Below are 27,607 nucleotides of genomic sequence, written 5' to 3'. Positions count from 1 at the left end.
AGCCAGGGCTATCCAGAGAAACCCTGTCTTGAAAAAAACAGAAAAAAAAAAAAAAAAAAAAAGGAGGAGAAAGAGGAAGAGGAGGAGGGAGAGAGTCCTGGCTTGGGCAAACATAAAGCTAAAATGAAGCTAATCTCATTGCGCTGCTGAAATTCGTGGGTCAGTATCTGAACCCACATCTATCTGGGTAACCAAAAGTTTCTGTTCTTCCCATCACTCTGAAATATTTAGGAACGACTAAGCAAAGCATCTGACCTGAGCATTCTTTTTCTTTTCTTTTTCTTTTTTTTTAAGATTTATTTATTTATTATACATAAGTACACTGTAGCTGTCTTCAGACAGCTCCAGAAGAGGGCGTCAGATCTTGTTACGGATGGTTATGAACCAGCATGTGGTTGCTGGGATTTGAACTCTGGACCTTCGGAAGAGCAGTCGGGTGCTCTTACCCACTGAGCCATCTCACCAGCCCCCTGAACATTCTTTTTCAAGTTTATATGTATGTGTGTGCAGGTGCTTACAGAGACCAAGAAGGCCTTGGACACCTGGAGCTGGAGCCTCCTAACACGGGTGCTGGGAATCAAATCCAGGTCCTCTGCAAGAGCAGGAAGCACTTTTTAATCTTTTGAGCCACAGCTTTAGGCCTTGACATAAGCATTTTAAATTAATACTAATACTTGGGTTGGTATTATCACCTCAATCGGTTTTGTTTTGTTTTTTGTTTTTTTTTTTTAAAAAAAAAAAAAAAAAAAAAAAGCAAAGCCAAAAACCAAGGCTCAAGTAAATTGGATACTTTCAAGATCTTGTAGTCTTAGGATACAGGAACAGCCTTCTGTCACGTGTCCTCAAGCATTCCTCAGCGTAGCAGGCACGTTTGGCTTTCCAGCACTTTAAACGTTAGAAATGCTGTGCATTTGTCATCCAGTAGGCAACAGGTAAGCGAGAGCGAGCGCTCCACACGCCAGGGTCTTAATGAATTGGCCCAAGGACAGGACTGGGTGGGTCACTGCGCAAGCCAAAAGCCAGAAACGTGCGCAAACACCGTGGCGCTCCTCCGGCGACAGCTCCCCGAGGCGCTGGGCGGCGGAGAGCTGTGCGCACGCGCAGAGGCTGGCCGGCGTCAGCGTCCTCACCCCCATGGGTGAAAACCCAAAACTGCCAACAGCACCCGCTGACAGGTCTCCCTGCCTCTAGAGGACCCTAGCGTCGTGGCGCAGCATCCCTGACCTGGCAGTGCGTCCTTTCTCACCCACAAACACTTGAGATCTTAAAACAGCGCAAAGGCGTTCAGGTTGCCAAGCGCGGGAGACAGAAGCGTCAGCGTTAGGCACCAGGATCTAGACGACACTGGCCTGCCCTGGGGACAGCGACTTCCTCTCCAGCTCCGGAAGCACCTCAAGAATGGGCGGGCTCTAACTCGAGGAGGAAGCGAGGGGCGGTCCCGCCTAAGGGGCGGGGTTCGGCGGGGGACTCCGTCCCCAAGCACTGTCCCTCTTGGCTTCCGCCCCGGTGAGGTGTCTATGGAGGGGCTCCTGGCCCAGCTGTGTGGCACGGACGCGGCGCGGCCGCTCCCGTTGTGGGAAGGGGACACCACGGGCCACTGCTTCACCCAGCTGGTGCTCAGCGTCCTTCCCCACGCGCTCCTCGCCGTCCTCAGTGCCTGCCACTTGGGCACCCCAAGGTGAGACTGCAACGAGGCACCGACTCACATCGCTCCCAGATGTCACTGGGATTGCGAGGTCTCTGTAGGGCAGAAGCAGAGTAAAAGCTGACGGTTCGCACTTAAGTTGTCCGCAAGCCACCTACCTTCTCGGAGTCTCCCGCAGTTTTGAGAGGGTTCAATGACACAAGGCTTTTAAACACGCGCGGTGCCTGGCGTATCCTTAAAGTCGCCAGTGCATATCTCTTGCAGAGTTTTAAGTGTCCGAGCAGAGCTGGCATGAATTAGAGGCAAACTTAGATAAACGTTTTAGCTTAAAAAAAAAAAAAAGGATGCTAGTATAGGGCCAGTGGCTTCCCACTTCCATCCCGCGAGCCGTTGCTACATGCAGACTCTGCTAGAGGGAAGCTGTAAGGGGAAAAGTAACTAAATCAAAACCTTAGAACTAACTAGGCTTTGTGTTGTGAGGTGTTGGTGTTATATTCGCCTTGATTTTAGATTGAGTTCTTGGATGGCCAAGTTAGTCCTTCTGTCTCTTTTGCAGAATGGAGCAAAAGCCTAGAAGGGTTAGCACAGACCCCCACAGCAAGCCTGCTCAGGTCAGGCCTGTGAAGCACGCCTTTAATCCCAGCTCTTGGGAGACAGAGGCAGGTGGATGCCTGGGAGTCCAAGGCCAGCATGGTCTACAAATGAGTTCTAAGCCAGGCAGGGCTATTAAGAGAGCGCCTGTCTCAAAATAGATAGATAGATAGATAGATAGATAGACAGACAGACAGACAGACAGACAGACAGACAGACAGATAGATAGATAGATAGATAGATAGATAGATAGATAGATAGGGTACATGGTGGTATAGTCTAAGCTTTTCTGGAGTCTGAGGCAGAGGGATCTCAGCTTGGGCCACACGAGGGAGAACAGAAGGAACTAAAGTGTCTAGTTTACAGTTAAACATTTTTAGGATTGCAAAGAGCATAACAGACTCAGTTGGGTTGTTTTGTGTGGTTGAGCTAGGGTGTCATTCTGTATGCCCGGCTTCTGCCTTCTGAGTACTGGGATTAAAGAAATATGCCTCCAGCCTCACCCTCTGTTCTTTTGGTCCATTGGTTGACTGATTTTGCCCGACTGTGCACCACTTGGGTGCAATGCCCAAGGAGGCCAGAGGGGGAGGGCATCAGGTCCCCTGGAATTGGAGTTTCAGACAGCCATGAGCTGCCACGTGGGTGCTGGGAACTGAATCCTTGGTCCTCTGTAAGAGCAGCCAGTGCTCTTAACTGCCCGGCTGTCTCTCTAGCCCCAATTTCATCCTTTTTAAAAATACTGGAAGAGTTTTATGCATAAGAGTGTTCGCCAGCAAGTGCTACACGCATGTCTGGTAAAAGATGGCATCGGGTGCCCTGGAACTGGTGTTACAGAGGATGGTGAGCTGCCATGTGGGTGCTCAGAACCAACCTCAGGTCCTCTGCAAGAACATCTCTACCAGCCCAGTTTTCTTTTATATGAACTTGGAAATGCATTCTGATAGTCACTGCTATAACTTTTTTCTCTTTAATTTTTTTTTTTTTTAAGACAAAGCTATGTAGCTATGTAGCCTTGGCTGGCCCGGAACTCTCTATGTAGACCAGGCTGACCCATGGAGATCTTTTGCATCTCCACCCTACCTGGTCCTGATGCTTCTGCCTCACTAATGTTGTGATTAAATGCGTGCACCTCCACCACTATTTCCATTGTTCAAGTGTATTGTGTGTGTGTGCGCGCGCGTGTGTTTGTGCGTGTGTCCACAAATGCCTGTGGGGTTCAGAACAGGATAGAGGATCCTCTGGAGTTGGAGTTGTAGGCGGTTGTGAGCTGTCTGACCTGGCTGCTAGGAACTGAACTCACCTGTCCTGTGGAGAGCAGCAGGTGCTCATAACTGCTGAGCCATCTCTCCAGCTCCTGTGTTGGTTTTTTCCCCAGACAGGATTTCTCTGTGTAGCCCAGGCTATCCTGGAACTCACTCTGTAGACCAGGTTGGAATCAAACTCAAGAGATCCGCCTGCCTCTGCCTCCGCCTCCTAAATGCTGGGATTAAAGGCGTGTGTGCCACCACGCCCGGCTTGGTTTCTTGGTTTTGATTCTTAGTGTAAACCTTCTGTGGTGGTGGTGGTTGTTTATGAGAAACCGCTTGTTAAGAGGAGATAGGCAGAACTGAAAGACGTTCCTCTTCAGCTGAGAGGTCACACAGTGATGTACACCACTTCTTGCAATTAGGGAAAAGGCAGGAGTAGAATATTCTGAGACTTTGTAAAATGTAGGTTCTCCTGTTAGAGGACAAGAGCTGCAGATAAGTAAATGTCTCCCCAGAAGGCTTCAGATGACTTCCAGGCACTTTCTCGTGGACCCTTTTTATAAAAAGTGTGTATCTTTGTGTAAAATCCATGTTTTGTTTTGTTTTGTTTTGTTTTAAATTGGAATCTTCACAGTACATACAACCTGAACTCAGGCTTGTTTGTACCTGTGGCAAAAGAATGAGTCAGAAAACCTGTGGGCAAATTAGAAAATGGATTGGGCAATCTAGGAAGGCTTCCTGCAAGGAGAGGCTTTGGGGTCCAGGATAAAGTAGGGCAGGGGTGCCATGTGCAGACCAGAAGGGGAATTTACCTCCTCACGCTGGTTGGAGGCGATGGGCGTGTTTGAGCCGTGAGTCACTGTGATGTGCCATCTTCTTTTCTTCTTCTTTCCCAGGGCTACCAATCACTTCCCAGCTCTCAATCCTGGCTGGCGCCTCCGACTCGCAGCATCCCTTCTTCTTTCCGTCTTCCCGCTGCTAGACCTCCTTCCAGTTGTTTTGCCTCCAGGGTCACATCCAGGGCCCTTATGGCTAGAGGTGTTGGCAGGGTGTGTGACAGCTGTGGCCTGGTTTACCCACAGCCTGGCCCTGTGGGCACTGGCTCATTCCCCACGTGGCCGTTCCCGAGGACCCTTGGCCTTGGCTCTGGCCGCCTTCCTACCAACCCCAGCCCTGGTTCTGACTCTGTTGTGGCATTGCCAGCGAGGGACGTTTCTGCCCCCACTGCTCCCAGGACCTCTGGGCCGTGTGTGTCTTCTCATTCTGCAACTGACCGCAGTCTTGGCCTATGGGTTGGGCTGGGCAGCCCCTGGGGGACCACAAGAGCCCTGGACTCATGAGCCCTTCCTGTCCTCCGAGAGTCAAGAAAGAGAGGTAGCTGAAGATGGCGAGAGTTGGCTGTCACGCTTTTCCTATGCCTGGTTGGCACCCTTGCTCGCTCGCGGGGTCCGAGGAGAGCTCCAGCAGCCCCAGGACACTTGCCGCCTCCCCCGCAGGCTGCATCCCGCCTTCCTGGCCCGAGCCTTCCAAGCGCACTGGAAGGAGGGGGCCCAACTGTGGAGGGCCCTGTACGGGGCCTTTGGATGTTGCTACCTGGCCCTCGGACTGTTGAAGATGGTGGGGACCATGCTGGGATTCTCCGGGCCTCTGCTGCTCTCCCTCCTGGTGGGCTTCCTGGAGGAAGAGCAAGAGCCTCTAAGCCACGGCCTGCTCTATGTCCTGGGGTTGGCCAGTGGGACTGTGATAAGTGCCGTGCTGCAGAATCAGTATGGGTTTGAGGTACGTAAAGTGACACTTCAGGCACGAGTGGCTGTGCTGAGCACCCTCTACCGCAAAGCCCTGAAGCTTGGGCCCAGCCGCCCTCCGACCGGGGAGGTCCTGAACCTACTAGGCACCGACTCCGAGAGGCTGCTCAACTTTGCTGGCAGCTTCCACGAGGCCTGGGGCCTGCCTCTGCAGCTGGCCATCACTCTGTACCTGCTCTACCAGCAGGTGGGCATGGCCTTCCTGGCGGGGCTGGTCTTGGCACTGCTGCTGGTACCTGTCAACAAAGTGATTGCCACCCGAATCATGGCCAGCAACCAGGAGATGCTACGGCACAAGGATGCACGGGTTAAGGTGAGGGGCTTCTGGGGTCCTTCAGTCAGTTGGGGGGGGGGGGTCCCACCCAGCAACAGGCAGAGAAGGAGCGCGAGCCACGTCTGAGCTCCACACCATTATTCTGTCCCTGTCTCCAGCTCATGACAGAGCTACTGAGTGGCATTCGAGTCATCAAATTCTTCAGGTGGGAGCAGGCTCTGGGGGACCGAGTGAAGGCTTACCGGACTAAAGAGCTGGGACGGCTCCGCATCATCAAATACCTGGATGCTGCCTGTGTGTACCTCTGGGCTGCCCTGCCAGTGGTCATCTGCATCGCCATCTTCATCACCTACGTCCTCCTGGGGCACCAACTCACTGCCACCAAGGTGAGAGCTAAGGAGGGGCAACTATTGCTGTGATGAAACACCATAACCAAAGCAAACGGGGAAGGAAAGGGTTGATTCCACTCACGGTTCCACATAACCGTTCATCATCCAAAGCAATGAGAACAGAAACTCAGTCAGGGCAGGAACCTGGAGGCAGAGCTGATGCAGAGGCCATGGAGGGGTGCTGCTTACTGGCTTGCCCCTCATGGTTTGCTCAGTCTGCTTTCTTATAGAACCCAGGTCCACCAGCCCAGGCAGGGCCCCACCCACAATAGGCTGGACCCTCCCCCATCAATTGCTAATTGAGAAAATGTCCTACGGGCTTTCCTACAGCCTGACTTTATAGAGACATTTTCTCATTTGAGGCTTTCCGCTCTCTGATGACTCTAGCTTGTATGCATTGTCCTTTCCCAGCTAAGAGGGTGTTCTCGGAAAGACTGTTATTATCTTAGATATATAGCTCTGTGTGTTTGTAAAGGAATTTCTTTCTTCCTCTCCCTTTATCTTCAATTTGCATTCAGGCCCAGACTTGGGATTAAGTCCTTTTATGGAGAAGTGTGTTCTTCCTTCCTTCCTTCCTTCCTTCCTTCCTTCCTTCCTTCCTTCCTTCCTTCCTTCCTCTCTCTCTCTCTCTCTCTCTCTCTCTCTCTCTCTCTCCCCCCCCCCCCCCCCATCTAAGACAAAGTCTCCCTGAATAACCCAGGCTGCCATCTAACTGGGGTTGGGCTGGTGCAGAGGTCTTTGGGGCAGGGAATCCACTGTGGGAATCCACAATCTACTGTTGAGTCTGGCCAGGGCTAATGACCTTTGTTCTCACTCAGAGGTGATAAGGCCGTGTGTTTATCAAGAGAAGCTTCAGAGTTTGCGTAGCTCCTCATCAGAGCCAGTGCTTACCAAGTATGAGGTGCTGGGTCTGTCTCCAGCGTCAGAAACAGTAACCAGCATTCCTTAAGGAGCATTTAGGATTGCTGGGACCCTTAGAGTGCCCACCTCTGCCATTTCTAACCCAGGGCAGCCCCGTCAACCCCTCAGGGCTGCTGCCATCCTGTTTTCGCCTCTCTAGACCTGTCACGGGGGTAACCCTGGGGCAAGACTCAGGTAATGCCCCTCCTTCACCCCCCACTTAGGTGTTTACAGCACTGGCACTTGTCCACATGCTCATTCTTCCTCTCAACAACTTCCCCTGGGTGATCAATGGTCTCTTGGAATCCAAAGTATCCCTGGACCGGATCCAGCGTTTCCTCGACCTTCCAGGCTACAGCCCTGAGGCCTATTACAGCCCTGGTAAGGAAGGCTAGCGGGAAGAAGCCATGGTAAAGAGGGGAATATAATCTTTTTTTTTGTTGTTTTAAGACTTGTTTTATTTTATATGTATGTGTGTGTGCCTGAGTGTGTGTGCCTGAGTGTGTGTATGTGCATCATGTGTGTGCCTGAGTGTGCATACCTGAGTGTGTGTGCCTGAGTGTTCATGCCTGAGTATGTGTACGTGCCTGAATGTATGTGTGCCTGAGTGTTCATGCCTGAGTGTGCGTGCCTGAGTGTGTGTGACTGAGTGTGTGTGTGTGCCTGAGTGTGTGCGTGTGCATCACGTGTGTGCAGATACTCATGGATGCCAGAAAAAGGCCTTGGGTCCCTTGGAACTGAAGTTAACAAGTGTGAGCCTTCTGATGTGGAGCCTGGGAACAAACCTGGGGACCTCTGGAGGAGTGCTCATAGCCACCGATCACCTCTCCAGCCCTAGCCTGCTAGGCACTATGCATGGACGTTTCCAGAGAAGTCAGGGACAAAATCTAGACCCATCAGACTCAGGCTGAATCAGCTCTGGGCAGGTAGACAAGGGCCAGGTGACTCAGTGACATGCCACCAGCGGCCCTTTGCATCCCAGCAGATGAAGGGGGGGGTGAGGAGCAAAGGGTGAATGGTGCCTTCCCTGCTCAGACCCCCCCACAGAGCCCTCCACAGCACTGGAGCTGCACGAAGCCCTGTTCTCCTGGGACCCAACTGGAGCAAGCCAGAAGACCTTCATCAGTCACCTCCAAGTGAAAAAGGTTTGTGACACCCTGGGAGAGTTCCCAGATAAGCAGGATGCCCGATCCATTCACAAGGACTAGTGCAGCTCTACCTGGGGTGGGGGTGGGGGTGGGACTCGGCGTACATGTCACCCCTCCTTACTACCTTGCACTGTTCACATGTCTCTCTAGGCGCTCACACCCACCTAGCCCACAGGTGTGTCTGATTCCCCCTGCAGTGTCCTTTGCAGCTCAAGGGTCGGAGCAGACCCAGGGCTTGTCCACCACCCTTTCAGGCTGGGACCCTGGGAGACAGGCGCAGCAGCCCCTTCCGAGGACTTACAGGTAGCGTAGGTGGTCGCCCATGTAGTCTTATGAAAACGGTCATGCCTTGCTGCTTCTGACATGGCTTATGTAGTCCACAGACTTAGAGTGGGAACATTACCACCAGGTTGGTGACCATTCTTCACCCTGGTTCTGCATCTTGACTCTCCTGACCTTTGTCCAACCTTTTGCCCCACATCTCAACCCAGAGCTCTCCAGCAATGGCTGAGTCGCCTCTACCACATTTGGCTCATGTTTCTGGCTTTTGTTGAACGTTTTGTTTTTATTCTTAGTTTGGGCAAGACAAGGCTGGAATTCTTCAAAGGAATTTTACTAATGTTTTGGGGGGGTTGTATAAATAGATAGATAGGAGTCATAGAAACCCACTGGAGCTAGCCTAAGCAAACAAGACTGTGCAGTAAGAATACACAGATGAATCATAGTCCAGAGCGAGAACACAGATCTCAGAAGCAGACCGAGCCAGGCCCTGACTTGCAGCACGCTTGGCCTTCTTCTCTGCGTGTTTGTCCCACGCTGTCTGTGGGCTCTGCACTGAGCAGGAGTGTGGCTGCAGTCAGTCCTCCAGCTTGGAGGCTTTGGTTTAGCCACCAAGGTGGAAGCTGCCCGAGACCTGATCCCTCCCTCCCAGATAGATCTTAGACCTGCCCGGTGCCCACTTGTAGACAGGTCGATCAGCCCTGGCATCGTGTCAGCATCATGGACAAAGCTGACAAAAAAACAAATAAACAAAAAAAAAACACACACAAATAAAACCAAAAGAAGAAGAAAAAAAAAAGCTGGCAAGATCTCTGAAGGTTTGTAAGTTTTCTTCTCGAGGCAGGAAATGGCTGTGAATGTACATTGCAACTAAGAATGAAGGAAGAGCAGAATGTTTCAAATTGCAGATCTCAGGGAAGGGTGTTTTGCAGAGCACTGCCTTCTGCCCACTATGTTGGGAAATGTAACCCAGCCCAGTGCCCCCAGAGACAGGAATCCCTCCTCCCGTGCCCGCCTCACCATACCTCAGGATTCCTAGATACTTTCCTCTTCTCTCTGGCACATCTGTTTCCCTCACAGGCCGCACAATTGAGAATAAAGCTCACAGCTGTCCCGGGTAGATGCAGGCAGGCACTGGGGCCCACGATGTGGGGTGGGGAGACATTCTCTGAAGACCTAACTAAGGCCCAGGGAAACACCGGTTGGGAGCTGCCCTTCTACAATCAGGCGCTGCTTACCATGTGGCTTCCTTGCAGGGTATGCTGGTGGGCATCGTGGGAAAGGTGGGCTGTGGGAAGAGTTCGCTGCTGGCTGCCATCACTGGGGAGCTCCACAGGTAAGGAGCGTTCAGTGTGCCCCTGACTCTGGGTCACCCCTTAGTAGCCACTTCCTGGGTCCCTGCTGTGCATGAGAATGTGCTGGGTAAGGGACAAGGGTGGGGTAGGGACAGCACCAGAAATGGTAAAACTCAGCCCCTTTCTAGGGAGGTTTCAGTCTGGAGATGGGGAGGTGGACAAAGTAAACCTGGGCTCAGGGGTAGCTTAGTTAGTAGAGCACTTGCCTAACATGAAGACCAGCCTTGAGTCTGACCCTTACTTAGTACAGCGTAAAACTGGCCGCAGTGCTGTAAGTCAGTGCTCTCAGGAGACAGGCAAGAGGCTATGGCGTTTAAGTCATCCTTGCCTGCACAGCAAATCTAAGGCCAGCCTGGGATACATGAGATCCTGTGTCAGAAAACAGCAGGGGAGATCATTGCTATGCTAGAGCAGCGAGCCTCAACCTCCGTCATGCTGCGACCCTTTAATACAGTTCCTCACGATGTGACCCCAATTATAAAATCATTCACATGCTACTTCATTCCTGTGATTTTGCTGTTGCTACAGTTGTGCATTGTAACGTAAATAGCCGTGGTTTCTGATGGTCTTAAGCGACCCCTGTGAAAGATGTTTGACTCCAAAAGGGTTGTGACCCACAGGTTGAGAACCAATGTTCAGTGACAGGGTCATAGCGTTAGAACAAGAAGGAAGCTCGAGTCTGCTGTCAGCTGTCCTTTCTGAAAGTGTGACTATGTAGGGAAGAATCCAGGGACAGTGAGGAATTGAGGGAGGCCATGTCCTCAGGCGAGGGGGAGCCTCACCTGAGTCCCACAATGTGTCTGTGGACAGCTGCCGGGCTGGAACCAAAGAGCCATTCCCTCCAGTCCACAGTGAGCCCACCGCTAGGACCCCTTAACCTTAGAGGCTGTCAGTCACATGCTTCCGGGAGACCGGGCCTGGGCATGGAAGGGCCCAACCAGGAGCTAGCCCCATGCTGCCTTGACTTTCTGCAGGCTGTGCGGGTGGGTGGCAGTGTCAGAACTGTCCAAAGGCTTTGGACTGGCCACCCAGGAGCCCTGGATCCAGTGTGCCACCATCCGAGACAACATCCTCTTTGGGAAGACATTTGATGCCCAGCTGTACAGGGAGGTTGTGGAGGCCTGCGCCCTCAATGATGATCTAAGCGTGAGTATCTGGCTTGACGCCCTCCTCTGCCTGCTTCTCTGTGTGCCCCTTACACTCCAGACTCACTCCTCTGGAAAGGGCTTATGCACAGGCGTCACTCACCTAGGGCAAGCGGTCAGCCTTTGGGCCTCCTAGAGTGTTCAGCTCCTTGGTCCCCACTTCCCTCTAAGGCTCACAGGAGGGTGGGGAGGGCATTACTCACAGCAGCTAGAAGAGCCCCGAGGCCTCTAACCCTACCTAACTAGGAGGATTCGGAAGAGTCAGGTCTTGTTTAGAATCCTTGAGAAAGCTGCCCAGCCCATTAAGTTGCCACATAGGTGCAAGCCAGGTACTGAACGCTTCAGAGACAAAGTAGCTTTTTCCTGTGGATTCTCAGCCAATCCCCATGTCTCCTCTAGGACCGTGGTCACCATTGGCCTACCCAGATAAATATGAAACTTGCCAGGGGCATCTTGTCTCCCTTTATCATTTACTTCACGTCCTATAGGCAAGGTGGTTCACCTACCTATGCTTTAGTCCCAAACAGTGCAAACTTTGTAAGATCTTCCTGGCTTCAAATGAGATGGTTCCTGTGTCTTACTTTCCCATTGCTGCGCTAAAACACCACGACGAAGGCAACTTATGGAAGAAGAGTTTATTGGGAGTTCTCCAGAGCCATTGTGGTGGGAAGCGCGGTAGCAAGCGGACAGGCTTGTGGTGGAGCAGTAGCAGAGAGCGCACATCCTTGGACAATAGTCACAAAGCAAGAGAGCTAGCAGGAATAACAAAGACTGCAGTGCAACACCTCCAGCAAGGCCACACTTCCTAATCCTTCCTAAACAGTTCTGCCAACTGAGGACCACTCATTCAGACCAATGAGACTGCAGGGCCACAGCCTAGAAGTCAGTCATCGTTCTGTGGCTGCTGGGTATTGAGAGCCAGGCTTATCCCCTCCAAATCTCCTGTCTCTGCTCTTTTTTTTTTTTTTTAAAGATGTATTTATTATTATATCTATGTTCACTGTATCTGTCTTCAGACACACAGGAAGAGGGCGTTAGATCTCATTAGGGCTGGCTGTGAGCCACCATGTGGTGGCTGGGATTTGAACTCAGGACCTTTAGGAAGAGCAGTCAGTGCTTTTGCTAGCTGAGCCATCTCACCAGCCCCTGTCTCTGCTCTTAAGGCCTTTTGATCTCCACATTATCTTTTCCCTCCAAAAGGACAGGAGACAGGGTGTGGGGAGTTTGCTAACCACTGGGTATCTGTCCCTTCAGATCCTGCCTGCTGGAGACCAGACAGAGGTTGGAGAGAAAGGTGTGACCCTCAGCGGGGGACAGAGGGCCCGGATTGCACTTGCCCGTGCTGTCTACCAGGTAATTTAAAGGGCTGAGGGGGTGGGTGTTGGTGGGTTAGTAGGTCAGGGAAGTGCTCCCATGCTGTGAGGACTTGCTGGGTAAGGGCTAGGCATATTTCCTCTGGTGCTCGGTTTCTCCCTCCGCCATGGTCCTAGTTATTGGCTACCCTACCCCGTTTTCAGGTTCAAGGCAAAAATAAAGGTCTGGGGCACTGGGGCCCAGCAAAACAGCAGACCCACGTCTCTAATTTCACACTCAGTGGGGAGGAAGTACCCTCATGTCTCATCTTCCTCCTACCATTTTAGAGTTGTTCGCACCTGTCTTTTCCGGGTGCCTTGACACCTGGGTCTGGGAGAGCCCCTGAGCACAGCCAGAGGACTTGGGTCATGGTGCCTGCCGTCCATTCTGTCTAGGAGAAAGCACTCTATCTCCTCGACGACCCTCTGGCTGCTGTGGATGCAGATGTGGCCAACCACCTGTTACACAGGTGCATCCTGGGAGTGCTGAGCCACACCACCCGGCTCCTATGCACCCACCGCACCGAATACCTGGAAAGGGCTGATGTGGTGCTGTTGATGGAAGCCGGGCAACTGGTCCGAACAGGTGATGTGGTGGAGCAAACACTTGGCCTGGTGTGATAGGACAGAGTGTCACGTGCAGAGCAGCTCCTGCCACCCCTCTACACGGGGCGTGAATGCAGCTCTCAGCTCTTCTTGCCCTCACAGAATCAGCATAAAGAAAACAGGAGATGGGGGGAGGGGAGTGTGTGCACCCCTAGAACCTAGCAGGAACAATCTCCTTGTAAAGAAAAGAGCCACCCAGCTCAGATGGCTAAGAATCCAGAGGGGTGTGGCCACCTGCAGAGCTTGCAACAAAGCTCCAGGAAGAAGTGAGGCGAGGCTGGCAGGAAGGGCTTGAGTTGAGAAAAGGCTCCGCAGTGGTGACAGATGATATGGTGCAGGTGGTGGCAGGTTGCACTGGCTCTCCTCAGACCTTCTGCTGGTTAGACTCACAGCCGTGGACCTAATGAGTTCATTCGGGTAGGCCAGGGAGGATAGAAGGTGGGATGTCACACACATTTACAAAGGCGTAATGTAGACCTGTGGGCTGGAGAGATGGCTCAGCGGTTAAGAGCTCTGACTGAAGCTGGGTGTGGTGGCACACGCCTTTAATCCCAGCGCTCGGGAGGCAGAGGCAGGCGGATTTCTGAGTTCGAGGCCAGCCTGGTCTACAGAGTGAGTTCCAGGACAGCCAGGGCTACACAGAGAAACCCTGTCTCGAAAAACAAAAACAAAACAAACAAACAAAAAAGAGCACTGACTGCTCTTCTGAAGGTCCTGAGTTCAAATCCCAGCAACCACATGGTGGCTCACAACCATACGTAAAGAGATCAGATGCCCTCTTCTGGTGTGTCTGAAGACAGCTACAGTGTACTTAGATATAATAATAAATACATCTTTTAAAAAAATGTAGACCCATAACAGCCTCCTCCCCTGCTGCTGTCCAGGGCCCCCCTCTGAGATTCTGCCGTTGGTACAAGCTGTCCCCACAGCCTGGGCTGAGAAGGAACAAGTGGCTAACTCAGGTATGGCCCAAAGGTGGGAGACAGGGTCTGGATCCAACCTAGGCTGCCTTAATCTTACTGTGTAGCCAGGCTGGCCTCAAAACCTACTGAGCACTGAGATGACGGGTGTGGTCCACCACACATGGGAAAGTTTGTTGTTTCTTTGAGTTTTGTTTCCCCTCAAAGTTCTGGGAGTCACAGCCAGGGCCTTGCACGTGCACCTTGGAGGCTGTGCTGCGGGGCTCTCACTGATCTTGCTTTTCTCTGGCACACAATGGGAATGATTTGTAAAGCCTGCCTGTTCCTGTAAAGCACTCATATTTCACGCATAATCCCTCGGAGGCCTTCCTGTCTCTCCCAGGCCAGTCCCAGTCTGTATGCGACCTGGAGAGAACCACGGAGGAGCAGCTGGAGGCGGAGCAGAGCACATGCGGCCGCCTCGTGCAGGAGGAGAGCAAAAGCGAGGGCGCGGTAGCCCTGCACGTCTACCGAGCATACTGGAGGGCCATGGGCAGTGGCCTGGCCACTGCCATCCTCATCTCTCTGCTCCTCATGCAAGGTGAGACGATTACCAGAAGTTCCTTACCTACCCACCTGCACTGAATCCCCAGCCATGTTGTCCAGGTGCTGGTGCTCACAGTCACCCTGTGGGATCCCCACAGAGCTCCGAACCTTCCCAAGCATAGAGCACAGCTGGGACAAAAGGATACCCCAAGTTTGAGGATTCCAGGGGTCAGCTAGATATAGGGTTCTACCATAGTCCTCTTTTTTAGTTTAAAAAAACTACTCATTTTATGTATGAACGTTTTGCCTGCATGTCTATCTGTGCACTATGAGCATGCTTGGAGCACATAGTTCAAAAGAAAACATGGGATCCTTTGGGACTGGAGTCACAGATGGTTGTGAACACTCACGTGAGTATTGAGAATTGAACCTGGATCCTCTGTAAGAGCAGCCCATGCCCTTGACTACCAAGCCATCTCTCCAGCTCCCATCATAGTCATTCTTTTAAAAATACGTTGTTATGGAATTTTTTTTTTTTGAGACTGTACATCTCAGCCTGGTTTGGTTAGCCTGAATTTGCCATCCCCCAGCCTCAGTTTCTGAGTATGGAAATTATAGGTGTGCACCACCACAGCTGGTTTCCATGGATACCTTTTCATCTGCCATCAGGCAAGTTCCATGCTACAAAACTGGTCACGTGGTCCACAGAGCTGCAGGGTGATAGGTCTAGGGAAACGTACAGCAGGAAGGAGCGAGGTTAGTGGTGTGATGCCGAGGCCCAGAGCAGCGTGCAGAAGGGGAAGGCTCAGCGGAGGTCTGAGAACGTGGCTGTGTGGGTAGACCCAAGCAGATGAACCTGTGCATCCGGTCCCTTCTCATCTCCAGCCACGCGCAACGGTGCTGATTGGTGGCTCGCTCACTGGCTGTCTCAGCTGAAGGCCAGCAGAAATGGCTCCGGGGAAGGTCCAGCTTCCTCCAGCCCAGGCTCCACAGCTTTCTTCTCTCCACGGCTGCTTATCTTCTCCCCTGGAAGCCTCTAGTGAGTGACAAAGGCTGGGAGCAGGCCCTAGGGGCAGGGTGGGGCAGTGGACAGGCTTGGAGCTGTGTGTTTTAGAGGACTGGGAGAAGGTGGCCCTAGAGAACAGAGGGGCACCCTGAGGGCTACCTGCAGTCTCCTCCCCACTGCACAGCACCCCACTGCTCAGCACCCCACTGCCCAAGGCTGCTTCCAATGGCTCCGCAGACGTCCACTTCTACCTCATCGTGTACGCAACCATTGCGGGGGTGAACTCCCTCTGCACCCTTCTCCGGGCTGTGCTGTTTGCAGCAGGAGCCCTTCAAGCAGCTGCCAGCCTACACCACCGCCTACTGCATCGACTCCTCATGGTGAGGGCATGGCCGGGGCAGGAGAGTCCCAGCTTGACTGCCTCTAGAGCATTGCCCACATTCCACATTCCCAGTCCACACGCTAGTGCCTCACAGATGGGGCAGGCAACTTGTAGTTCACACCCAGAAGCTACGGAGCCAATTATCTGCCAGGGTTTGAATCTAATGGTTTAAGCCTGTAGCTTGTAGCCTAGCCAGGCAGTGGTGGCGCATGCCTTTGATCCGATCCCAGCACTTGGGAGGCAGAGGCAGGCAGATTTCTGAGTTCCAAGGCCAGCTGTTCTACAAAGTGAGTTCCAGGACAGCCAGGGCTATACAGAGAAAACCCTGTCTCAAAACAAAACAAAACAATACAACAAAAAAAGCCTGTATTGAGAACATTCCTCAGAGTTCCATCTTGGACTTGAGGTACTAAGGCTCGACTTTGTAAGTCATACAAGGCCCGTTTTTTCCTTGTGTTCTTGATTTTCTTTCATGTTTGTACTGTTCTTATTTCCCTTTCCTTCCTTGATAATACTGAGGGGATTTAATCTGTTAATATATACTAAGGGTACTGTTATCTTTTCGTTCGTTCGTTTGTTTGTTGCAGAATGCCTGTCTTATGTGCATGAATGTTTTAAAATTTTTTATTTCTTGTACATGTATTATTGTTTTTGAGATAGATCTCATTATGTGGCTGTGGCTGTCCTTGAACTCACTCTGTAGACCAGGCTGGCCTTGAACTCACAGAGGCTGGCCTGCCTCTGCCTTGGAGTGCTACTGCACCCGGCTTTGTGCATGCATTTTTAATCCTAATTGTTGACGATTTTCATTAGAGCTATTTCAAAGATCCACTCTTACCAGGCACGGTGGTGCACACCTATCAGCCTAGCCCTTGGAAGGCTGAGGCAGGAACCTCCTGGGCTACATAGTGAGCTCAAAGGCTGCCTGTGAGACCTTGCCTTAAAAAGAAAGTAAACTAGCCGGGCCTGGTGGCGCAGGCCTTAAATCCCAGCACTCGGGAGGCAGAGGCAGGCGGATTTCTGAGTTCGAGGCCAGCCTGGTCTACCAAGTGAGTACCAGGACAGCCAGGGCTATACAGAGAAACCCTGTCTCGAGAAACCAAAAAAAAAAAAAAAAAAAGAAAGAAAGTAAACTTAAGATGCACTGCTGTTGTGTATTCTGTCCTTTGCTTTCTCATCTGTATAAGGTTGAGTTGATTGGCACATGGAAAGTGTTTAAGGTAATACCGGTACCCACTAAGTGCTCAGTTAATTGTTAATTTATTCATTAGCAACAGGCTCTCACTACTTCCAACACTCAGTCCTCCTGCCTCTGCCTCCCGAGTAGTGGGATTATAGGTGTGTACCACCACACCCAGGCTTGCTTAGCGATTATTATTCCCTTGACCTTTATTAATCCATGATAATCTCACAATAACCCTGCGGGGTACCCTCACGCCGTGTCACAGGCGAGGGAACTGAAGCTCTGAGCATCGAGATGACCTCGCCAAGGCTAGATTTGTGAAAGAACCGGTCCACGAGCCCGCCACGGTCTGATCTCCCTGCTGCTGCGGGGAGCACCCACCCACCCACTATTCCCCCCTCTCTGCCACGAGCCAAGGAGGGGACCCTGGGCTGTGTGGGAGGTCTCCAGAGGTGCTTTCCAAGCCACCTGACGTAGTCCGCTGCCTCCCCTAGGACTGTTTCCACAGTAGATGCAGAGGCACAGGTGGGGGAGATGGGAGAGCATGCCGTACCTGAGGCTCTAACTCCCAACAGTGGTCCAAGCAGCAAGTCCTTGTCCCATTGTCATCCTTACTTTCTGCTCATTTTTAAAACAAGGTCTCACCATGTAACTCTGTCCAGGAACTTGTTATATAGACCAGGCTGGCCTTGAACTCCCAGAAATCTCCTTGCCTCTGCCTCCCAGCTGCTGGGATTAAAGGCAGGTGCCACCAAGCCCAGCTGTCCCCACACTTTTCTAAGCAGAGTGAACATAGATTTGTTACAGAAAAGTGAGAACTCCATAGAGTAAAAAGTTCCTGTTGTCCCCATTTTTATGACAAGGATCAGGGATCTTGGAGAGAGAAACAAACTCCTTGCCTAGGGTCTCACATCTCCCAAGCGGCCGGCCTCCAGCCTGGGGTTCAAGGCCTGACTCCACCTGAGTTTTCATTTGGTTTTGGTTTGATTTTTGGTTTTGAGGGAGGGTTTCTTGTTGCCACGACAACAATGACCTTGAACTAACTCTCCTGCCTTCAACCCTGGATGCTGGGATTATATGCCTGCGCCTACATGGCCAGGCTCAGAACCAAGCCCTTTGATGGGCAGAGCTAAGCTCCAGCTGCAGGTTTTCCTCTGGACATCTAAGTCTCACTTGCTTGCCTAACGTGTCCATCTTGTGGAGAAAGATTGGCTCTCTGCTCTTAAAAGAGCAGTAAGCTTGTCTGACCCAAAGGGTGGGAAGTTAATGTGCAGCAGGCCTTGTAGAGTTGCCCCTGGCCTGTGGAACAGAACGGGGGTCTTTTCCACCTGGAGATAATTCTCACTGAGTCCTACCAATTCCTCGGCCACCCAGCTCTGGGATGCATTATTCGTTTTCTACTGCAGGCCGTCTTTCCTACCTTGCCCCACACATACCTGTCCACCAGCTCTTTTCCTAAAGCTTGACCCTGCCCAACCACCTCCAGGCACCGGTGACTTTCTATGACTCCACACCCTCCGGCCGGGTCTTGAACCGCTTCTCCTCAGATGTAGCCTGTGTAGACGACAGCCTGCCCTTCCTCCTCAACATCCTGCTGGCCAATTCCGTGGGCCTGCTGGGCCTCCTGGCTGTTCTAGGTTCTGGTCTGCCCTGGCTGCTGCTCCTGCTACCGCCTCTGAGCTTCGTCTACTACAGCGTGCAGGGCCACTACAGGGCTTCCTTCCGGGAGCTGCGGCGCCTGAGCAGCCTCACCTGGTCCCCGCTCTACTCCCATCTGGCTGACACCCTGGCGGGCCTCCCCGTGCTCCGGGCCGCAGGGGCCACTTACAGGTAGGTACAGCTTCTAGCCAGAGTCCGAGGTAGGGATGCGGGGTGAGGCGGTGGGGAGCATACAGAAGAGGGGTCACAAGGGAAGGAGTGCGGTCTCCTTGAGAGGACAGGGAGAGGACACTCAGGAAATAAACAAGTCGGGAGAGAGTGAGGCGGGTCAGCTGGGTGTGGAGGTCAGCTTCTGAGAGGGATGTAAGTCCCGGGGAAGGGGTGAGAACCGCCTAACAGCGCACTGGCTTGCCTGCCTTCCTGGCCTCCTCCAGGTTTGAGGAGGAGAACCAGCGACTCTTGGAGCTGAACCAGAGGTGCCAGTTTGCTTCCTATGCCACGATGCAGTGGTTGGACATTCGACTGCAGCTCATGGGGGCAGCAGTGGTCAGCGCCATTGCGGGCATTGCCCTGGTGCAGCACCAGCAGGGCCTTGCCAACCCAGGTGCCACCCCGGGGCCCATCACCCTTACTTTAGGAGCATGTCATTCCGTATCGTTGTTCCTGACCCCTCGCATGTCTCCTAGCCCCCTCCCCACCCCACCTCACCCCACTGTCACCTCCACCCAGTGGTCCCTGGGAGGGTGTGACATCAGCACCATCAGCATCCTCATTTTAGTGCTAAGGAAACCACAGGCAGTAGAGGGTCTGGGACTAGACCCAGGCCTGTGATGTGATCCTCCCCTCTCTCCTGTCCATAGCCCCTCTACTCGGCCACTGTTCCACCTTAGTGTCTGCCTGCCACCCCTCATGGCCTTCCTCTCTGGGCATACTCCCGCTGGCCCTCCCCATCCCTGGCCCGGGTCCCATTGTAGGCCTGCACCTCTACCCTTGAACACCCACAGTCCAAAGCTAGGATTCCCCTCCAACACACTTCTCAGTAGCCAGGGTCTCCTAGCAGCCGGTGCTCCCCTCCACAGGGCTGGTGGGCCTCGTGCTTTCTTATGCCCTGTCTCTGACGGGCCTGCTCTCGGGCCTGGTGAGCAGCTTTACACAGACGGAAGCCATGATGGTGAGCGTTGAGCGACTGGAGGAGTATTCCTGTGACATTCCCCAGGAGCCCCAGGGCCAGCCACTACAGGTACGTCTGTTCTGCCACCCTGGGCCAGGGCTGTTGGCCGTGGGGCACACTCCAGTCCTCCCAGGCCTTTCCCTTCCATTCCTGACCTTCTTTTTCACATCCCTGAGCCTCTTCATTTGACTGCCGCTATTCTTTTTTTTTTTTTAAAGATTTATTTATTTATTTATTTATTTATTTATTATATGTAAGTACACTGTAGCTGTCTCCAGACACTCCAGAAGAGGGCATCAGATTTTTGTTGCGGATGGTTGTGAGCCACCATGTGGTTTCTGGGATTTGAACTCAGGACCTTTGGAAGAGCAGTCGGTGCTCTTAACCACTGAGCCATCTCACCAGTCCTTGACTGCCGCTATTCTTAACTGTGCCCCTGCCACCCCCCCCCCGTGTCCTTTACCATCACCCTCACCGCCACGACTCCCCCACTTCCTCTGCCATTGCCCTCACGCTGGCCACTCCTCACTCATCTCCTCCTGTCTGTCCAGCCCTGTTCTCGCCATGGTTTCTCCTTCCTTTCCCACAGTCACCCCACCAGCAGCGCATCATCTGGCTGACCCAGGGAAGCGTGGAGTTCCAGGACGTGGTGCTGGTGTACCGGCCAGGGCTGCCCAATGCCCTAGATGGGGTGACCTTCCGTGTGGAGCCTGGGGAGAAGCTGGGCATCGTGGGCCGCACAGGCTCCGGCAAGTCTTCCCTGTTTCTGGTGCTCTTCCGGCTGCTGGAGCCCAGCGCAGGGCGAGTGCTCCTGGACGATGTGGACACCAGCCAGCTGGAGCTGGCCGAGCTCAGGTCTGGGGGGTGGGAGATCAGGGAGGAGGGAGGAGGGAGGAGGGCAGTCCTCTAGGAAGATGTAAGACAGCCAGGGCAGATGGGCAGGCCAAGAAGAGGAGGTGGCAGGTGAGGACAGGTAAACAAGAAGAGGAGGTGGCCGGGTGAGGACAGGTAAGCTGTGACCACCGTCACGGCTGATGCTCGTTGTAGCTTCCTTGCCCCAGGTTGAGTGCACTTGCGTAGTTCCCAGAATACGCATTCTGCTCCAGACACTAGTTGTGGCCTGCAGATCAGAGCCTCCTGGGAACTGTATTCCCAGACGCCATGAGCCCCTGGGCCCCAGGCCTGGCAGGCAGTACACGGGGCAGCTTGGAATCTGGGTGGGTTGTACTCAGCCACAAGTGATCTCATCTGCGTGAGCGATATGTCCCAGCCGTTCCCAGTGTACCTTGCTATCACTTTCTCTCAGTTCCACTATGTGGGAAGGGGAAGGAAGCTCCACCCTAAGCTGAGAGCCCTGCCCTGCCTTTTCCACCCTCCCTCCAAAGCTGGGATGGTCTGACCTTACGGCTTGACCTTCTAGCTCCTTGGCCTCCTCCAGCTTGACCCAGGGCGGCAGAACAGACGTACCTGCAGTAGCTGGCTGTGGGGCTCCTGGGGAATGTCACAGGAATACTCCTCCAGCTGTTCCTCCACCCGATTCCCACTCTTCGTTTCCTGTCACACCGCTGCTGTCTCTGGGGGGGGGGGGGTCAGTGCCCAGTTCAGCCATTTGTTCTCCGGCTTCGACCGCCTCATGAACTGTAATCCCTTCCGGCCAGGGTCTAGACCTTTCATCTCTCGTGCTCCACACTGTACCATGCTGTCCTAGGTATGGGCTCACTCACTGGGGATTTAGCCGACACAGGGTGAGAAGCTCTTGTCTCAGATCTCCGTAGGAGTGCCAGGCCGTGTAGGTAAACTTGGAACCCAAGAAGATGGATGCATCTCCAGCCTGGCCCCCATGTCCTTGCTTCCCAGATCCCAGCTGGCTGTCATCCCTCAGGAACCTTTCCTGTTCAGTGGGACGATTCGGGAGAACCTGGACCCCCAGGGTCTACACGAGGACAGGGCCCTGTGGCAAGCCTTAGAACAGTGTCACCTGAGTGAGGTGGCCGTCGCCATGGGTGAGTCCCAGATGTGCCAGAGAAGCCAGTGAGAAGCAGAGAATGGCCACTGGCAATGCAGTGCTCTGCTTACAGGTGGCCTGGATGGAGAGCTGGGAGAAAGGGGCCGGAACCTGTCCCTAGGACAGAGACAGCTACTGTGTCTGGCCAGGGCTCTTCTTACAGATGCTAAAGTAAGACGGGAGAAGAGACCTCCAAGAGGCCGGGAGGTGTAGAGGGAGGAGATGGGTTGAAGCGAGGATTCAGGGCAGAGCTGAAGGTGGTTACGGTCTCCCCTCTTGCTTCCCCTCCCTGCTGTCCACTGTCCAGATCTTGTGCATTGACGAGGCCACAGCAAGTGTGGACCAGGTGACAGACCAGCTGCTCCAGCAAACCATCAGTAAACGCTTTGCCAACAAGACAGTGCTGACCATTGCCCACAGGTGAGAGACAGAGACCTCTGACCTTTGGAAGGACCCCCCAGAGGGAGACAGGCTTGGCTAGGCCGGGGACATCGTCTGGAGAGACACCATGGTTCTTCCCATGGCACACCTGTGCGGGCCCGACCTGTGCGGTCTGGAGGGGTCCGGAAGGAGATGAGGTCAGCTTTCTCTTGAGGACTTGGTCCTCCACCCCGACTGACAGCCTTCTCCCACACAGGCTCAACACCATCCTCAACTCTGACCGGGTGCTGGTGCTCCAAGCAGGCAGGGTGGTGGAATTGGACTCCCCCTCAGCCCTGCGCAACCGGCCCCACTCCCTGTTCCAGCAACTCCTGCACAGCAGCCAGCAGGGAGCCCACTCTCATCCTTCAGGGTCCTGAGCCGAGCCTCCTCCCCTGGGGTGCATGTTCCTTCCTGCCCGCCAGGGCTGCTGGTTCTCCTCTGTGCTTCTACCTCTTCTCCACGCGCTCAGAGGGGTCACAGCACCCTGGCTTCCTCATGAAAACCACTCCTGGGGGACTTCCCCAGAACCAGCCCACGTGGGCCCTTTTACTCAGAATTCGGGTCCGGTTTCCCTTCCACAGAAGCCCACTTGCATTTTCATAATTTTATTTGATAAAATTCCTATCTTACATTCTGTGTTTTAAAAAAATACTATTTCTGGTGTGAGGCAGAAATCCCCTGGGTGGGTGTACCAGAGCTGAGGGCTGGTGACAGTCTGAGGTGTGAAGGAGGGCAGGAAGGCGGCTCGAAAGCCCCCTCCCATCACAGCGCTGTGGTCTTACCAGGCTCAGGGGGCAGGTCTGGGGACAGAGGGAACCCCGCTGGCAGCATGCTAACCTGGCACTCCTGATCCTGCCGAGCCGGGGCATAGTGTGGGGCTGGGTAGCAGCAGGGTCCGGCAGGGCATATACCTCGGCGCCATGCCCTCAGGGTCAGCAGCACCGTGGCCAGGACCAGCGCAGCAGTGAGGGAGCCAAACACCACCAGGGCAACCACGCCAGACTCACCAAGCCCAGCCTCCTGCCTCCGTACCACCTCCTTCACGGAGATCCTTAGCAGACCTGCCCCGGCACTGTGAGGGGCCGGCCCCGTAGCAGGTACAACTACAGCTGAGGTGGGCATTTGTGGGGTGCCCACTGAGGCAGGCTCTGGAGCAGGTAGGACAAGCTCACAAGTCTTGCCACCATAGCCACTGGGGCACAGGCAGTCAAAGTCATGGACACCCACTGAGGCAGGCTCTGGAGCAGGTAGGACAAGCTCACAAGTCTTGCCACCATAGCCACTGGGGCACAGGCAGTCAAAGTCATGGACACGGTCCCTGCAGCGGGCCCCTCTCTGGCACGGGCGGCTGGCACAGTCATCCAGGTTGATGGTGCAGAAGCGTCCAGCGAAGCCCTCAGGACAGAGGCAGGAGAAGCGGTTTATGCCGTCAATGCATGTGGCACCGTTGGCGCAAGGCCGCATCAGACAGTCATCCACATTGACCTCACAGTGGGCACCCATGAATCCTGCCAAGCAGCGGCATGTGAAGTTGAGGGCAAAACCCTGGTTGTCCTGGCACTGCCCTCCATTCCGGCACGGGAAGCTGAGGTGGGAGTGGGAGAGACTGCTGGTGTCAACTTGCTGACCAGTGTCCTGACCGCTGACTTCACCTCCTCATCCCCCACCCCCCACCCCCGAGTTTCAAATAACCTTTAAGAATTAGAATAAAAATAGCCAAATAGTGTGGGTTAAATGAGAGACCCAATGACAAGCAGTTAGCACATGGCCTGGCCCAGACTCAGGGCTCAGAGCAGAGCTGCCTGTTATCCCACACGCTTTCGGGCCTGTAGCGGAAGTGGGGCAAGTCCAGCCCTGTGGACGTTTCATAATCTGCACAGGAAGAGCCAGCTAGCACTGAAGGCTGCAAGCCTGCTTTTGTAGGAAAAGTAAAAGAGTCCTTGGTGCCTCCCCTCCCACGCCACCCTCCTCCACCAAAACACCATTTGCGGGAGAAGAAATAGCTCAGGTACAAAAAGGTTGAGCATATGAACCAGGCACACTGTCACAGTGGGGTTTTTATCCTGAGGTCTTCCTGCGTGGCTCTGACTCTCAGTCCCCCCACTCAGTACTCAGTCCTGCGTCTTTCCTCAGTACCAGATTCTGGTCTAGCTTCCCCAGGGTCCAGCACTCACCCTGCCTGCTCACAAGGTCCAGCCTTGCGCTCACAGCCACGTCCATGGAAGCCTGGCAGGCACACACAGTGGTACTCACCACCCCCGTCATACACACACTGGCCTCCATTCTGGCAGGGTGATTGTGAGGTACAGATGTGCTCATCTGGAGAGGAGGTGAGAAGATGCTCTCATATTTGGTCCTCGGGACCCATGTGGTCCAGGTCCAAAGCTCTGTGACTATGGCTCAGACTTCAGACCTACCCCTGGCCGGGGTAGGTGTATACTGTAGCTGGGGAAAGCATACTCAAGTAGGGTTCTGGAAACCCAGGTCTCGGCTCTGGTAGTCTGGGCCAAACTGAATTTAGACGAATTACAGCTCTTCTGTGGACCATAGTTTCATCGTGTTTAAAATGGGGACAATTTGGGGTTAAAGAGATGTCTCAGCATTTAAGAGCACCGGCTACTCTTCCAGAGGTCCTAAAAATTCAATTCCCAGCACCCACATGGCAGCTCACAATTTGATACCCTCTTCCGGTCTGCAGGCATACATGCAGACAAAGCACCCATATACATAAAAAAAAAATTAAACCTAAAAAAAATATGCATGCAATTTATAGTAGCTACCTTTCCAACATCATGGGTTGATGTTGAGAATCCTTTCAGACACCAAGGAAGGGTCAGATAAGAAAGAATATTTGAGGATTTGAACACGACACAGCAGGTGCTCAGTAAACAGTAAATGTTAATGGACGTTCTAGAACACACGGGCTCTCCGGCCAATTCCTTGTCCATCTTACCTTTGTCACAGAACTTTCCTGCCCAGCCGCTGTGGCAGATGCACTGCCAGGGCTGGTGGCAGGTACCATGCTGGCAGCCAGGCATCCTCACACAGCGCTCACAGTGCAGCCCCTCCCAGCCTGGGTCACACCTGGTGGAGAAAGCACAGGATCAGGGTTTGTGTGTGTGTGTGTGTGTGTGTGTGTGTGTGTGTGTGTATGTGTCTGTGCGTGTGTAAGGTAGAACCTCCTGGTTCTAGAAACTAGTAGGATATACAACAGCTGCAAAGGAAAAGCAGATCAACCCCAGGTAGGCTGGGCAGATGGACATGTAAGCAGTCAGACCACAGTTCAGTATCTGGTTGTCTAGCCTTTGATAATCTGTTTTCTCACCTGAGCACAAAAAAATAAAAACCAAAAAAACAAAACAAAAAAAAACCTCTCTTCAAGAGTATTCTTAAATAAAACCATGTCTGTAATTCTGGTGCCATCCCTGGAATGTCTGGTTGTGCACACTGGAAAGAGTGACCTTCTTCCCTTCAGACTCCGAAACGAGTGGCTGGGTTGTTTTGTTGTGGGGCGGCTTCACAGTCGCTAAAACCACAGGTGTGGGTCACCACACCAGCTCTATGATTTTTTTTGTTGCATTATTTTGTGAGACAGGGTTCTTCTGTGTAGACGTGGCAGTCCTAGAACTCTCACTCTAGACCAGGCTGGCCTCGAACACAGAGATTGCTTTTTTTTTTTTTTTTTTTTTTGGTTTTTCGAGACAGGGTTTCTCTGTGTAGCTTTGGCTGTCCTGGAACTCACTTTGTAGACCAGACTGGCCTCGAACTCAGAAATCCACCTGCCTCTGCCTCCCGGGTGCTGGGATTAAAGGCGTGCGCCACCACCGCCTGGCCGGCTTAATTTTTACAAGCCCTCTGAGGATGTCTAGTCTCAAGTATCCCAGCTCCATGCCAAGGATCTGCCCTTGCCGGCTCCCTTCTCATGTCCAAACCCTTCTTTGCCCCAGAATTTGCCCAGTCTGCTGAGGTGAGTCAATGATGGAATTTTCCAAGAAGCAGCTCCGTCCCCCTGCAGCCCCCCTCCCCTGCAATCCCCCTCCCTGCAGCCCCCTCCCCCTGTAGTTCCCCTCCCCTGCAGCTACCCTCCCTCTACAGCCCCCTCTCCCTACAGCCCTCCCTCTCCATGGAGCTACCCTTCCCCTGCAGCCTCCCTCCCAGGCAGCCCTTCTCTTTCCTGTGGCTCTCAGTCCCTAAACTCTCAAGCTTCAGATGTCTCTATGGCATCTTGAGGGACAGAAGCCCTTGAGAGAATAAAGAGTTGGTTATTCAAGCTCTTAAGTAAGAGGCAAAAAGAGATACGGGGAGGGGAGTGGGGGACGTTACGGGACGGGTCATCCTGTTACGTAAAAACAAGCAATAGTGTCTTAAGCGCTAGATACTGTTGCGGGTTTTTGACCTGCTCTTGGGTGTAAAGGACCGAAAAGTGGGGAGTAAAGGATTTGAGGCACGTGTGCCGCTGAAGTACCTGCAGGAGCCGTCAGGAGCGCAGCAGCCGTGGGCCAGGTCACAGTGGGAGCTGCAGTCATCCGCTGAAAGAGATTGGTGTAGTAGGTGTGAGTCTGGGTCCGCGTCTGACTTCCCAGGCGCGGGACTTGGCCGAGGTTTCAGTAGTCAGATGGACTCAACTCATGGGCACCGACGAGCGTCCCATTCCAAAAAGAGCACTTATAGATCTCACCAGCCCTATGGAACGGGGCGGTTGCAGTGCCGTCTCTAGCCGGCAGAGGTCAACGTGCCAGCGAGGACGGCTGAGGAGAGCCGGGACCCAATTCCTGGGGCAGGCTCACCTCTGGCAGGCTGGCTGGTTGCCCCCAGGATGCACAGCAGGCACACGAGATTTAGGCAGCGGCAGCCGCTGGGCATGGTCAGTTCCGGCCTCAGGAGGGACGGACGGATGAACGGCCAGACGTGTAGACACCTGTGGGATGGCACGGGCTGGGAAGCGGCTTGACACGGAGATAGCGGCACTGATGCCGGTTCCAAGTGACAGGAGCAGGAGAAGGAGAGGGACTCCCCGGGTGGGGAGTGGAAGGGCGGGGGCGAGGAAGGGTTGAGCAGGCGAAGGGACTGGAGGCAGGAATCCACTAGCCAGGTCTGCGGGAAAGAGGCCAAAGGATGGGCAGCAGGGAGCGTGGCCACCGCGCGGGAACATCCAGGGCTGAGATCGCGATCCAGGTGGAGGGGTCAATAGGGATGGGGACAAGCGCGGAAAGGCGAGCGCGACGGGACGTGGGGGCTGGGGCGTGGGGAGGAACGGCTCCCAGTTTCTAGATGCAAGAGATCTCCGCCCGGGTCCTCCGACATCCACCCACCCAGGCCTGGCTCTCACAGCCCCCCAACCCCCGCTCGCTCCGCCTCGCTTCGGCCTGAGGTCCCCACCGGGGGACCGCGTCCTCCTAGCTTCTCACCTCCGGCTGGGAGGCGACGCGTCCCGGGGGCGCAGAGTCAAGAGGGATCCGACGGACTGGGCCGGGGGGCGGGAGGGGGGCCGCCCCTAGCTGGCCGCGGGGCTCGGTACCGAGGTAGCTGCCATGCCAGCCGAGCACTCGGGAATCTGGGGCTGCAGGCGACCCCGAGCGGCGGCAGCGGCTCCTCGC

At 53.8% G+C, this 27,607-nt stretch overlaps 2 protein-coding genes across 7 annotated transcripts; one reads left to right on the top strand and one right to left on the bottom strand.

The window, feature by feature from the left end:
- Positions 1-865: 865 nt before the first annotated feature.
- On the top strand, positions 866-22,641 carry Abcc10 (ATP binding cassette subfamily C member 10). 4 transcript variants are annotated; one of them, XM_029531395.1, is made up of 22 exons: positions 1,503-1,678; positions 4,380-5,262; positions 5,476-5,601; positions 5,721-5,948; positions 7,076-7,232; positions 7,887-7,996; positions 9,535-9,614; positions 10,608-10,779; positions 12,033-12,131; positions 12,527-12,716; positions 13,621-13,698; positions 14,039-14,236; positions 15,067-15,220; positions 15,372-15,567; positions 18,239-18,582; positions 18,846-19,015; positions 19,491-19,651; positions 20,172-20,437; positions 21,440-21,585; positions 21,661-21,758; positions 21,895-22,007; positions 22,225-22,548. In XM_029531395.1, the coding sequence occupies exons 1-22, from the start codon at positions 1,518-1,520 to the stop codon at positions 22,385-22,387; spliced, it is 4,293 nt and encodes a 1,430-aa protein (XP_029387255.1). In that variant the 5' UTR covers positions 1,503-1,517; the 3' UTR covers positions 22,388-22,548. The 4 variants fall into 4 exon arrangements, with proteins under 4 accessions (XP_029387253.1, XP_021073231.1, XP_029387255.1 ...); XM_029531394.1 differs by having other exon boundaries at positions 5,473-5,601; XM_029531393.1 differs by lacking the exon at positions 1,503-1,678 and adding an exon at positions 866-932 and having other exon boundaries at positions 4,380-5,601; positions 22,225-22,641.
- On the bottom strand, positions 22,607-27,607 carry Dlk2 (delta like non-canonical Notch ligand 2). Of its 3 annotated transcripts, none has more exons than XM_021217573.2 (7): positions 27,419-27,607; positions 26,798-26,928; positions 26,476-26,539; positions 24,964-25,094; positions 24,185-24,329; positions 23,244-23,595; positions 22,607-23,156 (listed from the first exon to the last, which is right to left on the bottom strand). In XM_021217573.2, the coding sequence occupies exons 2-7, from the start codon at positions 26,871-26,873 to the stop codon at positions 22,773-22,775; spliced, it is 1,152 nt and encodes a 383-aa protein (XP_021073232.1). In that variant the 5' UTR covers positions 26,874-26,928; positions 27,419-27,607; the 3' UTR covers positions 22,607-22,772. The 3 variants fall into 3 exon arrangements, with proteins under 3 accessions (XP_021073232.1, XP_029387257.1, XP_029387256.1); XM_029531397.1 differs by having other exon boundaries at positions 22,608-23,194; positions 23,285-23,595; positions 26,798-27,104; positions 27,419-27,563; XM_029531396.1 differs by having other exon boundaries at positions 22,608-23,194; positions 23,285-23,595; positions 27,419-27,563.

Source organism: Mus pahari, chromosome 18 (genome assembly GCF_900095145.1).
Source record: "Mus pahari chromosome 18, PAHARI_EIJ_v1.1, whole genome shotgun sequence".
Lineage (NCBI taxonomy): Eukaryota > Metazoa > Chordata > Mammalia > Rodentia > Muridae > Mus > Mus pahari.
This window is presented reverse-complemented; position numbering and strand designations above follow the sequence as displayed.

What these genes read in the sequence shown, in the direction of transcription:
- Abcc10 (XM_021217572.1), top strand. Translation starts at nt 1,518, where the DNA reads ATGGAGGGGCTCCTGGCCCAGCTGTGTGGCACGGACGCGGCGCGGCCG. An exon ending in TGAGGCCTATTACAGCCCTG is followed by an intron (nt 7,233 to 7,886) that starts GTAAGGAAGGCT and finishes TTCCCTGCTCAG; the next exon opens with ACCCCCCCACAGAGCCCTCC. An exon ending in CTCTCTGCTCCTCATGCAAG is followed by an intron (nt 14,237 to 15,066) that starts GTGAGACGATTA and finishes TCTCATCTCCAG; the next exon opens with CCACGCGCAACGGTGCTGAT.
- Dlk2 (XM_021217573.2), bottom strand. Translation starts at nt 26,873, where the DNA reads ATGCCCAGCGGCTGCCGCTGCCTAAATCTCGTGTGCCTGCTGTGCATC. An exon ending in GGACCTTGTGAGCAGGCAGG is followed by an intron (nt 23,596 to 24,184) that starts GTGAGTGCTGGA and finishes CTCCCACCTCAG; the next exon opens with CTTCCCGTGCCGGAATGGAG. An exon ending in TCCTACCTGCTCCAGAGCCT is followed by an intron (nt 23,157 to 23,243) that starts GCCTCAGTGGGT and finishes CCTGCTCCAGAG; the next exon opens with CCTGCCTCAGTGGGCACCCC.